Source organism: Gorilla gorilla, chromosome 5 (genome assembly GCF_029281585.2).
Source record: "Gorilla gorilla gorilla isolate KB3781 chromosome 5, NHGRI_mGorGor1-v2.1_pri, whole genome shotgun sequence".
NCBI classification, from domain to species: Eukaryota; Metazoa; Chordata; class Mammalia; order Primates; family Hominidae; genus Gorilla; species Gorilla gorilla.
This window is the reverse complement of record NC_073229.2, coordinates 121,121,401-121,138,450: the sequence shown is the minus strand read 5'-3', so window position 1 is coordinate 121,138,450 and position 17,050 is coordinate 121,121,401. Positions and strand designations below refer to the sequence as shown.

Genomic DNA, 17,050 nt, shown 5'->3' with positions numbered 1-17,050 from the left:
TGGAGCTCCTAGACAAAACCAAAAGCCCCTCTGCCACTGCCACTGCAGTGGTACTTCCCTTGCTGCCCTTGGACTAAGGAAGGAACAAAGACCCTAAGGGCTTTACCTACACCTCCAGCAACCACAGCCATCTTAAAGAGAAGAGGCCAGTCTAGCTCACCTATGAGCCTCCAATGCTCCCTGCTCATCACCAAGCAAGCCCCCCCAACCCCAGCTTGGGCCCATAACACAGCTGCCCAACCCTGGGCCAATCACACCAACTGGTAGCAGCTCTGTATTTCTCTGGGCTGGAGCCCCAAGAGACAAGTGAATGGCTCTCTGCTACAGCCACTGCCAAGGTCCCTCCCTCTGCTGCCTTCAAGCTGGAGAGGACACACAAAGCCTGAGCTCACCCCAGAGCTGCAGTGTGTACCCTGGGAGTGCCAATCCAAGATCTGCAGCCAGAAATTGACTGGGAGAAGAAACTACAATTTCAGAGCACTAAGAGGGAGCACAGCTGAAATGGAGAGGAAATACAGAGGAGCCACGTGGTTGAGCAAGAACCTACCATTATACTTAAGCACCATTTACTGGATCACAGCCCAAACTTCAACACCAAAAATACTTGCTAATATAACCCCCACCCCCATAAAAACAAGGACAAGAAATCAGCTGCAAATAAAGATCCTGCACAAAGCCTCAGCCCTTTGAAAACATCCAGAAAAGAGGCCAACTGAATGTACTCAAATTGTAACTGTGAAAGGAACATCAGCACACAGAGATAAGAAAGAACTAGTACAAAAACTCTGGCAAGTCAAAAAGCCAGAGAGTCTTTTTCTCCAAACAACCGCACCAGTTCCCCAGCAAGGGTTCTTAACCAGGCTGAAATGGCTGAAATGACAGAGAATTCAGAATATGGATAAGAATGAAGATCATCGCAATTCAGGAGAAAGTTGAAACCCAATCCAAGGAATCCAAGGATTACAATAAAATTATATAAGAGCTGAAAGATGAAATGGCCATTATAAGAAAGAAAAAAAACTGATCTGATAGAGCTGACAAACAGTACAAGAATTTCATAATAATAATTGCACTTTTTTTAACAGCAGAATAGACCAAGCTGAGGAGAGAATCTCAGAGCTTGAAGGCTGGTTTATGAACTAATTCAGTCAGCCAAAAGTTTAAAAAATGAGTAAATCTTCCAAGAAATATTGGATTATGTAAAGAGACCACAGCTAAGACAAATTGGTATCCCTGGAAGAGAAGGGGGGGAAAAAGCAACTTGGAAAACATATTTCAGGATATTATCCAGAAAAATTTCCCAAGTTTCATTAGAGAGGTGAACATTCAAATTCAGGAGATGTAGAGAACTTCTGCAAAATACTATACAAGATGACCATCCCCAAGACGCACAGTTGTCAGATTCTCCAAGGCTCACATGAAAGAAAAAAATATTAAAGGCTGCTAGAGATAAAGGGCAAATCACATATACAAAGAGAAACCCATCAAGCTAACAGCATGCCTTTCAAAAGAAACCCTACAAGCCTGAAGAGATTGGGGCCTATATTCAGCATTCTTAAAGAAAAAAATTCCATCCAAGAAATTCATATCCAGCCAAACACAGCTTCATAAGTGAAGGAGAAATAAAATCCTTTTCAGACAAGCAAATGCTAAGGGAATTCATTACCAACAGACCTGGCTTAACATAGGCACTTAAGGGAGTGCTAAATATGGAAATGAAACATCATTACCAGCTACCACAAAAACACTTATGTATATAGGCCACTGATACAATAAAGCAACCACACAATCAAGTCTGCATAATAACCAGCTAACAACACAATGACAGGAAAATCCACACGTCAATATTTTTTTTTTATTATACTTTAAGTTTTAGGGTACATGTGCACAACGTGCAGGTTTGTTACATACGTATACATGTGCCATGTTGGTGTGCTGCACCCATTAACTTGTCATTTAACATTAGGTATATCTCCTAATGCTATCCCTCCTCCCTCCCCCAACCCCACAACAGGTCCGAGTGTGTGATGTTCCCCTTCCTGTCTCCATGTGTTCTCATTGTTCAATTCCCACCTATGAGTGAGAACATGGGTGTTTAGTTTTTTGTCCTTGCGATAGTTTGCTGAGAATGATGGTTTCCAGCTTCATCCATGTCCCTACAAAGGACATGAACTCATCCTTTTTTATGGTTGCATAGTATTCCATGGTGTATATGTGCCACATTTTCTTAATCCAGTCTATCATTGTTGGACATTTGGGTTGGTTCCAAGTCTTTGCTATTGTGAATAGTGCCGCAATAAACATACATGTGCATGTGTCTTTATAGCAGCATGATTTATAATCCTTTGGGTATATACCCAGTAATGGGATGGCTGGGTCAAATGGTAGTTCTAGCTCTAGATCCCTGAGGAATCACCACACTGACTTCCACAATGGTCGAACTAGTTTACAGTCCCACCAACAGTGTAAAAGTGTTCCTATTTCTCCACATCCTCTCCAGCACCTATTGTTTCCTGACTTTTTAATGATTGCCATTCTAACTGGTGTGAGATGGTATCTCATTGTGGTTTTGATTTGCATTTCTCTGATGGCCAGTGATGATGAGCATTTTTCATGTGTCTTCTGGCTGCACAAATGTCTTCTTTTGAGAAGTGTCTGTTCATATCCTTCACCCACTTGTTGATGGGGTTGTTCATTTTTTTCTTGTAGATTTGTTTGAGTTCATTGTAGATTCTGGATATTAGCCCTTTGTCAGATGAGTAGATTGCACAAATTTTCTCCCATTCTGTAGGTTGCCTGGTCACTCTGATGGTAGTTTATTTTGCTGTGCAGAAGCTCTTTAGTTTAATTAGATCCCATTTGTCTATTTTGGCTTTTGTTGCCATTGCTTTTGGTGTTTTAGACATGAAGTCCTTGCCCATGCCTATGTCCTGAATGGTATTGCCTAGGTTTTCTTCTAGGGTTTTTATGGTTTTAGGTCTAACATTTAAGTCTTTAATCCATCTTGAATTAATTTTTGTATAAGGTGTAAGGAAGGGATCCAGTTTCAGCTTTCTACATATGGCTAGCCAGTTTTCCCAGCACCATTTATTAAATAGAGAATTGTTTCCCCATTTCTTGTTTTTGTCAGGTTTGTCAAAGATCAGATAGTCGTAGATATACAGCATTACTTCTGAGGGCTCTGTTCTGTTCCATTGGTCTATATCTCTGTTGTGGTACCAGTACCTTGCTGTTTTGGTTACTGTAGCCTTGCAGTATAGTTTGAAGTCAGGTAGCATGATGCCTACAGCTTTGTTCTTTTGGCTTAAGATTGACTTGGCAATGCGGACTCTTTTTTGGTTCCATATGAACTTTAAAGTAGTTTTTTTCCAATTCTATGAAGAAAGTCATTGGTAGCTTGATGGGGATGGCATTGAATCTATAAATTACCTTGAGCAGTATGGCCATTTTCATGGTATTGATTCTTCCTACCCATGAGCATGGAATGTTCTTCCATTTGTTTGTATCCTCTTTTATTTCATTGAGCAGTGGTTTGCCAAGGAGAACAAAGACACAACATACCAGAATCTCTGGGACATTGAAAGCAGTGTGCGGAGGGAAATTTATACCACTAAATGCCCACAAGAGAAAGCAGGAGAGATCTAAAATTGACACCCTAACATCACAATTAAAAGAACTAGAGAAGCAAGAGCAAACACATTCAAAAGCTAGCAGAAGGCAAGAAATAACTAAGATCAGAGCAGAACTGAAGGAAATAGAGACTCAAAAAACCCTTCAAAAAATCAATGAATCCAGGAGCTGGTTTTTTGAAAAGATCAACAAAATTGATAGACCGCTAGCAAGACTAATAAAGAAGAAAAGAGAGAAGAATGAAATAAGATGCAATAAAAAATGATAAAGGGGATATCACCACTGATCCCATAGAAATACAAACTACTGGGGGGTGGAGCCAAGATGGCCAGATAGGAACAGCTCCAGTCTACAGCTCCCAGCGTGAGCGATGCAGAAGATGGGTGATTTCTGCATTTCCAACTGAGGTACTGGGTTCATCTCACTGGGGAGTGTCAGGAAGTGGGTGCAGGACAGTGGATGCAGTGCACCAAGCATGAGCTGAAGCAGGGCGAGGCATCATCTCACCCAGGAAGTGCAAGGGGTCAGGGAATTCCCATCCCTAGTCAAAGAAAGCTGTGACAGATGGCACCTGGAAAATTGGGTCACTCCCACCCTAATACTGTGCTTTTCCAATGGTCTTAGCAAATGGCACACCAGGAGATTATATCCTGCGCATGGCTTGGAGGGTCCTACACCCACGAAGCCTCGCTCATTGCTAGCACAGCAGTGGGAGATCAAACTGCAAGGCGGCAGCCAGGCTGGGGGAGGGGCGCCCGCCATTGCCAAGGCTTGAGTAGGTAAACAAAGCAGCCAGGAAGCTCGAACTGGGTGGAGCCCACCGCAGCTCAAGGAGGCCTGCCTGCCTCTGTAGACTCCACCTCTGGGGGCAGGGCACAGCCAAACAAAAGGCAGCAGAATCCTCTGCAGACTTAAATGTCCCTGTCTGACAGCCTTGATGAGAGTAGTGGTTCTCCCAGCATGCAGTTGGACATCTAAGAACGGACAGACTGCCTCCTCAAGTGGGTCCCTGACCCCTGAGTAGGCTAACTGGGAGCCCCCCCCCCCATTAGGGGCAGACTGACACCTCACACGGCCGGATACTCCTCTGAGACAAAAATTCCAGAGGAACGATCCGGCAGCAACAACTGCTGTTCACCAATATCTGCTGTTCTGCAGCCTCCACTGCTGATACCCAGGCAAACAGGGTCTGGAGTGGACCTCCAGCAAACTCCAAAAGACCTGCAGCTGAGGGTCCTGACTGTTAGAAGGAAAACTAACAAACAGAAAGGACATCCACACCAAAACCCCATCTGTACGTCACCATCATCAAAGACCAAAGGTAGATAAATCCACAAAGATGGGGAAAAAACAGAGCAGAGAAAGTGGAAACTCTAAAAATCAGAGCACCTCTCCTCCTCCAAAGGACACAGCTCCTCACCAGCAACAGAACAAAGCTGGACGGAGAATGACTTTGACAAGTTGAGACAAGAAGGCTTCATACAATCAAACTACTCTGAGCTAAAGGAGGAAGTTCGTACCCATGACAAAGAAGTTAAAAACCTTGAAAAAAAATTAGATGAATGGCTAACTAGAATAACCAATGCAGAGAAGTCCTTAAAGGACCTGATGGAACTGAAAACCAAGGCACGAGAACTACGTGACAAATGCACAAGCCTCAGTAGCTGATTCAATCAACTGGAAGAAAGGGTATCAGTGATGGAAGATGAAATGAATGAAATGAAGCAAGAAGAGAAGTTTAGAGAAAAAAGAATAAAAAGAAATGAACAAAGCCTCCAAGAAATATGGGACTATATGAAAAGACCAAATCTACATCTGATTGGTATACCTGAAAGTGACGAGGAGAATGGAACCACGTTGGAAAACACTCTGCAGGATATGATCTAGGGGAACTACCCCAACCTAGCAAGGCAGGCCAACATTCAAATTCAGGAAATACAGAGAATGCCACAAAGATACTCCTCGAGAAAAGCAACTCCAAGACACATAATTGTCAGATTCACCAAAGCTGAAATGAAGGAAAAAATGTTAAGGGCAGCCAGAGAGAAAGACCAGGTTACCCACAAAGGGAAGCCCATCAGACTAACAGCTGATCTCTTGGCAGAAACTCTACAAGTCAGAAGAGAGTGGGGGCCAATATTCAACATTCTTGAAGAAAAGAATTTTCAACCCAGAATTTCATATCCAGCCAAACTAAGCTTCATAAGTGAAGGAGAAATAAAATCCTTTACAGACAAGCAAATACTGAGAGATTTTGTCACCACCAGGCCTGCCCTAAAAGAGCTCCTGAAGGAAGCACTAAACATGGAAAGGAACAACCGGTACCAGCCACTGCAAAAACAGGCCAAATTGTAAAGACCATCGAGGCTAGGAAGAAACTGCATCAACTAACGAGCAAAATAACCAGCTAACATCATAATGACAGGATCAAATTCACACATAACAATACTAACCTTAAATGTAAATGGGCTAAATGCTCCAATTAAAAGACACAGACTTGCAAATTGGATAAAGAGTCAAGACCCATCAGTGTACTGTATTCAGGAAACCCATCTCACGTGCAGAGACACACATAGGGTCAAAATAAAAGGATGGAGGAAGATCCACCAAGCAAACAGAAAACAAAAAAAGGCAGGGGTTGCAATCCTAGTCTCTGATAAAACAGACTTTAAACCAACAAAGATCAAAAGAGACAAGGCCATTACTTAATGGTAAAGGGATCAATTCAACAAGAACAGCTAACTATCCTAAATATATATGCACCCAATACAGGAGCACCCAGATTCATAAAGCAAGTAAAGAGACTTAGACTCCCACACAATAATAATGGGAGACTTTAACATCCCACTATCAACATTAGACAGATCAATGAGACAGTTAACAAGGATATCCACGAATTGAACTCAGCTCTGCACCAAGTGGACCTAATAGACATCTACAGAACACTCCACCCCAAATCAACAGAATATACATTCTTCTCAGCGCCACACTGCACTTATTCCAAAATTGACCACTTAGTTGGAAGTAAAGCACTCCTCAGCAAATGTAAAAGAACAGAAATTATAACAAACTGTCTCTGAGACCACAGTGCAATCAAACTAGAGCTCAGGATTAAGAAACTCACTCAAAACCGCTCAACTACATGGAAACTGAACAACCTGCTCCTGAATGACTACTGGGCATATAACGAAATGAAGGCAGAAATAAAGATGTGCTTTGAAACCAATGAGAACAAAGACACAACATATTAGGATCTCTGGGACACATTCAAAGCAGTGTGTAGAGGGAAATTTATACTACTAAATGCCCACAAGAGAAAGCAGGAGAGATCTAAAATTGACACCCTAACATCACAATTAAAAGAACTAGAGAAGCAAGAGCAAACACATTCAAAAGCTAGCAGAAGGCAAGAAATAACTAAGATCAGAGCAGAACTGAAGGAAATAGAGACACAAAGAACCCTTCAAAAAATCAATGAATCCAGGAGCTGGTTTTTTGAAAAGATCAACAAAATTGATAGACCGCTAGCAAGACTAATAAAGAAGAAAAGAAGAAGAATGAAATAGATGCAACAGAAAATGATAAAGGGATATCACCACCGATCCCACAGAAATACAAACTACCATCAGAGAACACTATAAACACCTCTACGCAAATAAACTAGAAAATCTAGAAGAAATGGATAAATTCCTTGACACATACACCTCCCAAGACTAAACCAGGAAGAAGTTGAATCTCTGAATAGACCAATAACAGGCTCTGAAATTGAGGCAACAATTAATAGCTTACCAACCAAAAAAAGTCCAGCACCAGGTGGATTCACAGCTGAATTCTACCAGAGGTATATGGAGGAGCTGGTACCATTCCTTCTGAAACTATTCCAATCAATAGAAAATGAGGGAATCCTCCCTAACTCATTTTATGAGGCCAGCATCATCCTGATACCAAAGCCTGGCAGAGACACAACAAAAAAAGAGAATTTTAGACCAATATCCCTGATGAACATTGATGCAAAAATCCTCAATACAATACCGGCAAACCGAATCCAGCAGCACATCAAGAAGCTTATCCATCATGATCAAGTGGGCTTCATCCCTGGGATGCAAGGCTGGTTCAACATACACAAATCAATAAACGTAATCCAGCATATAAACAGAACCAACGACAAAAACCATATGATTATCTCAATAGATGCAGAAAAGGCCTTTGACAAAATTCAACAACGCTTCATGCTAAAAACTCTCAATAAATTAGGTATTGATGGGACATATCTCAAAACAATAAGAGCTATCTATCACAAACCCACAGCCAATATCATACTGAATGGGCAAAAACTGGAAGCACTCCCTTTGAAAACTGGCACAAGACAGGGATGCCCTCTCTCACCACTCCTATTCAACATAGTGTCGGAAGTTGTGGCCAGGGCAATCAGGCAGGAGAAGGAAATAAAGGGTATTCAATTAGAAAAAGAGGAAGTCAAATTGTCCCTGTTTGCAGATGACATGATTGTATATCCAGAAAACCCCATTGTCTCAGCCCAAAATCTCCTTAAGCTGATAGGCAACTTCAGCAAAGTCTCAGGATACAAAATCAACGTGCAAAAATCACAAGCATTCTTATGCACCAATAACAGACAAACAGAGAGCCAAATCATGAGTGAACTCCCATTCACAATTGCTTCAAAGAGAATAAAATACCTAGGAATCCAACTTACAAGGGATGTGAAGGACCTCTTCAAGGAGAACCACACATGTCAATATTAACCTCCAATGCAAATGACCTAAATGCCCCAATTAAAAGGCAGAGAGTGGCAAGTTTGATAAAGGAAAGACCCAATGATGTGCTGACTTCAAGAGACCCATCTCACATGCAGTGACCCCCAAAGGCTCAATGTAAAGGGATAAAGAAAAATCTACCAAGCAAACAGAAAATGGAAAAAAGCAGGGTTGCTCTTCTAATTTCAGACAAAACAGACTTTAAAGCAACACCAATAAAAGAAGACAAAGAAGGGCATTACCTAATGGTAAAGGGTCAATTCAACAAAAAGACATAACTATACTAAACATATATTCACGCAACACAGCAGCGCCCAGATTAATAAACAGAATTCTTGGGGACCTATAAAGAGACTTAAATAACCACATAATAATACTGGGAGACTTCAACACCTCACTGATACTATTAGATAGATCATTGAGGCAGAGAACTAACCAAGATATTCAGGACCTGAACTCAACACTTGACTGAATGGGCCTAACAGATATCTACAGAACTCCTCATCCAAAAACAACAGAATATATATTTTTATCATATGCACATGGCACATACTCTGAAATTGATGACTCAATTAGCCACAAAACAATCCTCAGCAAATTAAAAAAAACTGACATCATACCCGTCACACTCTCAGACCAAAGTGTAATAAAAATAGAAATCAATACTAGGAAAATCACTCAAAACTACACAAACACATGGACATTAAACAACTTGCTCCTGAATGATTTTTGGGTAAACAATGAAATTAAGGTAGAAGTCAAAAAATTATTTAAAAATAATGAGAACAAAGATACAACACATGAGCATCTCTGAGACAAAGCTAAAGCAGTGTTAAGAGAGGAGTTTACAGTACTAAATACACATATCAAAAAGTTAGAAAGATGTCACGTTAACAATCTAACATCACACCTAGAAAAACTAGAGAAACAAGAGCAAACCAATCACAAAGCTAACAAAAGACCAGAAATAACCAAAATCAATGCTGAACTGAAGGAAATTGAGATTCTAAAAATCATATAAAAGATCAATGAAACTAGGAGTTTGTTCTTCAAAAGAATAAATAAGATAGACAGCAAACTAGACTAATAAAAGAAAGACAGAAAATCCAAATAAATGCAATCAGAAGTGAAAAAGGGGATATTACTTCCAACTTCACAGAAATACAAAAAAAACCTCAAAGACAACTACAAACCTCTATGTGCACAAGATATAATTTAGAAGAAATGGATAAATTCATGGAAACATACAACCTCCCAAATTGAACCAGGAAAAAATTTGAATCCCTGTACAGACCAACAAGAAGTTCCAAAACTGAATCAGTAAGAAGAAGCCTACTGATATGGTTTGGCTTTATCCCCACCCAAATCTCATTTTGAACTGTAGCTTTCATAATCACCATGTGTCCTGGGAGGGACCTGGTGGGAGGTAATTGAATTATGGGGGCAGTTACCTCCATGCTGTTCCTGTGCTAGTGAGTGAGTTCTCATGAGATCTAAGGGTTTTATGAGGGGCTTTCCCCCCGACTGCTCCCCCACCCCACCACTTTGCTCTGCACTTCTTGCTGCCACCATGTGAAGAATAACATGTTTGCTTCCCCTTCTGCCATGATTGTAAGTTTCTTGAGGCCTCCCCAGCCCTGCAGAACTGTGAGTCAATTAAATCTCTTTCCTTTATAAATTACCCAGTCTCAGGTTTGTCTTTATTAGCAGCATGAGAACGGACTAATATACCTATTAACCTGAACATGCCCAGGACCAAACGGATTCACAGCTGACTTCTACCAGATATATAAAAAAGAGCTGGTACAATTCCTACTAAAACTACTTTTACAAACTAAGGAAGAAAAACTCCCCTCTATGTCTTTCTATGGGACAAGTATCATCCTGATACCAAAACCTGGCAGAGACACAACAAAAAAAGAAAATTCAGGCCAGTATCCTTGATGAACATAGATGTAAAAATCCACAACAAAATAGTAGCAAACCAAATCCAGAAGCACATCAAAAAGCTAATCCACCACAATCAAGTAGGCTTTATACTTGAAATAAAAGGTAGGTTCACTATATGCAAATAAATAAATGTGATTCATCACATAAAGAAAACCAAAAACAAAAACCACATGATCATCTCAATAGATTTAGAAAAGGCTTTTGATAAAAATCAACTTCCCTTCATGTTAAAAGCCCTCAAAAAACTAGGCATTGTATGACTATACCTCAAACTAACAAAAGCCATCTATGACAAACCCATACCAACATCATACTGAATAGGTAAAAGCTGGAGCATTCCCTTTGAGAACTAGAACATGACAAGAATGGCTACCCTCAGCACTCCTATTCAACATAGTACTGGAAGTCCTAGCCAGAGTGATCAGGAAACAGAGAGAAATAAAAGGCATCCAAATAGGAGGAGAGGAATCAAACTATCCCTGTTTGCAGATGATGTGATTCTATACTTAGAACTCTCCACATAGTCTCTGCCCCATATCTCCTAAATCTGATAAACAACTTCAGCAAAGTTTCAGGATACAAAATCAATGTACGAATATCAGTAGCATTTCTATACACCAACAACATCCAAGCTGAGAGCCAAATCAAGATTGCAATTTCATTCACAATAGTCACAAAAAGAATAAAATACCTAGGAAGACAGCCAACCAGAGAGGTAAAAGAGCTCTACAAAGAGAATTACAAAACACTTCTCATTGAAATTAGTGATGATACCAACAAGTGGAAAAATATTTCATGCTCATGGATAGGAAGAATCAATGTCGTGAAAATGGCCACACTGTCTAAAGCAATGTACACATTCAATGTTATTCCTATCAAACTACCAATGATGTTTTTCACAGAATTAGAAAAAACCTATTCTAAAATTCATATGGAACCATAAAAGAGCCCAAATAGCCAAAGCAATCCTAAGCAAAAAGAACAAAGCTGTAGTATTGTTTCTAGTATAGTTTGAAGTCACATTACCCAAGTTCAAACTATACTACAAGGCTACAATAACCAAAACAGCATGATACCAGTACAAAAACAGGCACATAGACAAATGGAACAGAATAGAGAGCCCGAGCCCAGAAATAAAGCTGCACACCTACAACCATCTGATCTTTGACAAAGTCAAGAAAACAAGCAATGGGAAAAGACCAAATTCAATAAATGATGCTGAAATAACTGGCTAGCCATATGTCAAACATTGAAACTAGACCCTTTTCTTTCACCAGGTACAAAAATCAACTCAAGAGGGATTAAAGACTTAAATGTAAAACCTAAAATGATAAAAACCCTGGAAGATAATCTAGGAAATACCATTTTGGACATAGGCCCTGACAAATATGTCATGACAAAGACACCAAAAGCAATTCCAACAAAACCAAAAATTGACAAATGGGACCTAATTAAACTAAAGAGCTTATGGACGGCAACAGAAACTATCAACAAACACACCCCACAAAATGGGAAAAATATTTTGCAAACTATGCATCTGACAAAGGTCTACTATCCAGAATCTATAAAGAAGTTAAACAAATTAACAAGCAAAAAATAAACAACCCCATAAAAAAAGGGGGCAAAAGACATGAACAGACACATTTCAAAAAAAGACATACATGCAGCCAACAAGCATATAAAAAAGTGCTCAACATTCCTAATCATTAGAGAAATGCAACTCAAAACCACAATGAGATACTATCTCACACCAGTCAGAATGACTATGATTAAAAAGTAAAAAAATAGCAGATGATGGAGAGGTTGCAGAGAAAAGAGAATGCTGATACACTGCTGGTGGCAATGCAAATTAGTTCAGTCATTGTGGAAAGCTGTTTGGCAATTTCTCAAAGAACTTAAAACAGTATTACCATTTAACCTAGCAATCCCATTACTGGGTATAGACCTAAAGTATTACAAATCATTCTACCATAAAGACACCTGCATGTGTATGTTCACTGTAGCGCTATTCACAATAGCAAAGACATGGAATCAACTTAAATGACCATCAGTGGTAGACAGGATAAAGAAAATGTGGTATGTATATATTGTGGAATACTACACAGTCATAAAAAAGAATGAGATCATGTCCTTTGCAGCAACATGGATGGAGCTGGAGGCCATTATTCTAAGCTAACTAACACGGGAACAGAAAACCAAACACCACATATTCTCACTTATAAGTGAGAGCTAAACACTGAGAATACTTGGATGCAAAGAAGGGAACAACAGACACTGGGGCCTACTTAATGGTGGAGGTTGGGGGAAGGGAGAAAATTGAAAAACTAGCTATTGAGTATTATGCTTATTACCTGGGTGATGAAATAATCTGTACACCAAACCCTCATGAAACGTAATTTACTGACATAACAAACCTGCACATGTACCCCTGAACCTAAAATAAAAGTTCAAAAAAAAAATCCAATACCGAAATGCTGAAACCTAAGTAGAGAGAAGTTAACACCAAGAAGGCTATATTATGGTCCATTAAAAGACAAAATTCCTATTCCATAATCTGCATACGATCTAAAGTGTTTTGCTGATTCAAAAGCCCCTCTGAATAATATGACCTTTCTGAAAGAAGAATATCTGACAATGTGAGTGAGGGTGTGTGAAATGTATAATTATATTAATGGAACTAAAAGGCCACTTTACAGATATTCTGTATCATCTTTGTAGTTTAGAATTAAATCCCTACTTTTTATTTCAGAAACAGATATTTCAAGTAATTACCTCTTTATCTTCTACATTACTCAGTTTCATCACATTTAATATGCTTTTTAAAAAAGGCTGTCTTCTATGATTTGGCATCTTTGAAAATTCTCTGTGACTGCTAGTTGGTAATTAAGTGCAGTTGATATTGTCTCTTAAATAACAAAAGCAACAGTATTATTAGAAATATTCAAACCAATCAACAAATTGCTCATGGGCCTAAGTTGGTGTCTGTAACATTTAGGCTTTACTGGGGGAAATTAAAAAAACAACACAACATAATTAAATTAATTTATATTCCCATTTATATGGAGATTCATACCATTATGTTTCAAAAGTATTAGTCACTTGTTAACTGAAAAAACATTGAAAAGAAAATTAAATAGGCATTGAAATAATGTATATTTAGAAATTAATGTTTCAAAACATTCTGGCTAATAATTGTCCAGGTTTGCTATTTTATGTCCATATATGAAGCAGACTATCACACTCGTTAAGAGTCAAACACAGATTTCAATTCCAGATCTGCCATTTAGGAACTGTGTGACTTCTTACTGATCCTGAGTTAGTGCAAATTACTTAGTCTTTGTTATTGTTTCCATATATGCAAAATGGTCATTTTAATAGTATGTATATATATGTGCACAATGGGCTGTTGTGAGGATTAAATGAGATATGCATATAAAATCCTTTGCTCACCATGTGAATCACAAGAAGTGCTAATAAGTGGCATTTAATCAGCTATCACCATATTATGTACTTTCATCTTCAAGAAAAACAGCAATCTTATTACCACATGTAATTTGCTGTTGGAAATCAACCCCAAAGCTCTGGTAAACAAGATGTGTCTTCATTAGCCGCATGTACTGACCATGAAGGTCCATTAGGCCTATGAATCTCTGTCCTTGGAGCAAATAATTAGAAAGCATTAAGAGTATATATAGGCTGGGTGCGGTGGTGTATGTTTGTAATCCCAGCACTTTGGGAGGCCAAGGCGGGCAGATTACTTGAGGTCAGGAGTTCGAGACCAACCTGGCCAACTTGGTGAGACCCCCGTCTCTACTAAAACTACAAAAATTAGCCAGGTGTGGTGGCATGTCCCTGTAATCCCAGCTACTCAGGAGGCTAAGGCAGGAGAATCGCTTGAACCCAGGAAGCAGAGGTTGCAGTGAGCCAAGATTGCGCCATTGGCACTCCAGCCTGGGTGAAAGAGCGAGACTTTGTCTCAAAAACAAACAAAACAAAACAAAAATATATATATATATATCAGAAACAATACATATACTTAAAGACTTTTAAATTTTAACAAATTGTCTTATAGCTTGGTCTTTGATCCTGAATCCAGAAGCATCCTCTCACTCCAGTCTGCACCCCCACATGAAGCACTACAGTGCCACATTTTCTCATGGTGGTAAAGTGCCAAGCACTCCTTGGCTCAGATGCCAGGGGAGGTCTGTTCTACATTGGAGGGACATCCAGGTGCCCTGCCCAGAGAGGACCCAATGGGGCCCCAGGAAGCATTCTACCCAGGAAAGAACAAAGGCCCCCACCATTCAGCTCTGGGTGTTCCACCTAATTGGCTCCTGGTTTAGTGACAGTTTGGGAAACATTGTCATCCTCTCTTTATCAATATTTTAAGAGAAACAAACAATGCTGACTTACCCGGAAATAGTCACTGCATGCTGCTAGGACTGCCTTGTGAGCATGGAATTTCTGTTCCTCAGCAATCAGGGTGATGTCGCAGAGGATGCCATCACTCCTCTGCTGATTCAGCGCTGCCAGGACACTGTCATTGTGAGATTCGGAGTGGCAGAGCCTCTGGCCTGTCAGCATTTCTTGAATACTACAAAGGAGAGCAATCAAGTCAACATTTTTCCTTTTCCCAGCCCTGTGGGCCAGCTGCTCCCTCATTCCTTGAACATCAACTGAGGCAACACGGGTTCCAGTGCACTCTATGAGTGTGACCATCTGTTCCCTCATTTTCTTTCTCTCCACCATTCTCTTGTTCTCCCTTTTTCTTATTCTCTCTGCTCCCCTCCCTGCAGGGTCTTTCTCTCTTTTACTGGTGCCTCTCTTTCTGCATTTGTGTTTGTGTGTGTTCATCTGTGGCTGCATACTGACCCAGGTGTCTGGACCTGCAAGCCTCTGTTTCTGGGTCCCGTCCCTTCAGTGTGTGAACATCTCTGAGCGCAAAACTTCCTCTGGATGTGCATCTGGGCATGTGTATATGTGTGTGTGACCCTTCCTACTCTGTCCCCTCTCTCTAATTCCCTGATTCCTTCCCCACCTTCGTACCTTACCATGTCTCCCACAGGACACAAGACTCTGTTAACACATACAAGAAAACTGAGCTAATGTTAGGACAAAAAGGGGGTGCAAATGACCATTCCATGTAAAAGGCAATTAAACCAGAGAAGCTTATTATTAAACTTGGGAAATTGTGCACCATAAGAACATCAAAAGGAATGCATTGTAAATGAAAACAAATTTAAAGCTGAAAGTAAAATTTATCTATTATCAGCATTTAGTTTCTATGTGTGATCATTATACTGGATTTATGAATGACTATATAATTTTCTTTTTGTTCTACTTTGTGATATTGCTAACCTTACACATTGTGAAACTTACCCCTTCACTCTCTACCCCAACCTAAAACATTTATCCTTATGTCCTTTCAAAAGTCCTAGGTGAAGCTCTAGATCATTCTACAATAATACAGAAGTAATGCCATAAACACAAAATGCAAACTTTCACTTTATAGACAGCTATGGACATTTCCAGCTTATGTCAATGGGAATCTACACAGTGCTCTAAAATCTCAGAACTGGTATTGGACTAAGACAGGTGATCTGCCAGGAATAGGTTACTCCCAGAGCCATCAAGCCCTGGTTCTGGCCAGCAGATCCATCTCAAAGCTGAGTAAAAATACCGTTGGGATGATTAAGCTGTGTCTCTCCCATGTTGGTAATTCCTGTATCCAACCCCTCCCTCTGAATGTGAAAGAGTTTCTCAGGGGAGCCAGAGTTGCCACCAGCCTAGTTTGCATGGTGGGTTTATTTGGCAGGGCTCTGCTCAGCCTGTGGTGCCAGTTGGCTGGTAAATTACCGTTAGGTACAAATCACCATCTTAAAATTAACCAAATACTTCCTGTGAAATGCCAGAAGGCAGTCATTAAGCTTTATTGGACAGTTTTGACTGGGAAGCATCAGAAATGTCAGAAATATGTTAAGAAAAAAACTTGACAGACGGTGATGATATAGGAAGTTCCTGTGGGAAGGTGGGAGGATTATTTTCAGTTGAAATGTAGCAGTGAGTTTTGAAATGGTTACTGTCACTGAATATTCATCTAGTAGCTCAAGCTATAGGCAGACTTTAAAATCAGTAATTAAAAACCACATTCAGAAGCATAAATAATTTTTTGCAAGTTTTTATGCAAAGTCTAGAATGGAGATTAATTAGCATCACTCAATTAATTAGCATCTCAAATCAAGAAATGGAATAGCAATAGAAACATTGTATCAGACAAGTAAAGCTTTAGGATAGTCTTTGAAAAATCTTTCCTAAAAGGATGACTTTTTAATATATTTGAGAAACACATAGTGCTTACCGTGTCCCATGAACTATTCTTAGTGATTTACAATGACTAGTTCATGTAATCTGCACAACAACACCGTTAGGCAGGTACTATTATTATCTCTATTTTACAGATAGAAAAACTGAAGGTCCAAGATCCGGCATTTTGAGAACCTATCACCAAGAATATAACAATGTAATTCCTCCTCCTGCTTAAAGGAAAAAAAAAAAAAAGAAGTCAGATACGGTGGCTCATGCCTGTAATCCCAGGCTGAGGCAGGTGGATCACTTGAGGTCAGGAGTTCGAGACCAGCCTGGCCAATATGGTGAAACCCCGTCTGTACTAAAAATACAAAAATTAGCCAGGCATG

General features: G+C 39.8%; 1 protein-coding gene across 6 annotated transcripts in view; it reads right to left on the bottom strand.

The window, feature by feature from the left end:
• KLHL32 (kelch like family member 32) overlaps window positions 1–17,050 on the bottom strand; it is a 242,441-nt gene that overhangs the window by 149,530 nt on the left and 75,861 nt on the right. For 5 of the 6 annotated variants that reach the window (XM_019030173.2, XM_004044430.4, XM_055392009.2 and 2 more), the window contains one exon: window positions 14,769–14,949. In XM_019030173.2, the coding sequence (XP_018885718.1) occupies window positions 14,769–14,949 (181 nt within the window). Of the gene's footprint in view, window positions 1–14,768; window positions 14,950–17,050 lie in introns of those variants that run through there. The other variant, XM_055392007.1, reaches the window with a different exon arrangement.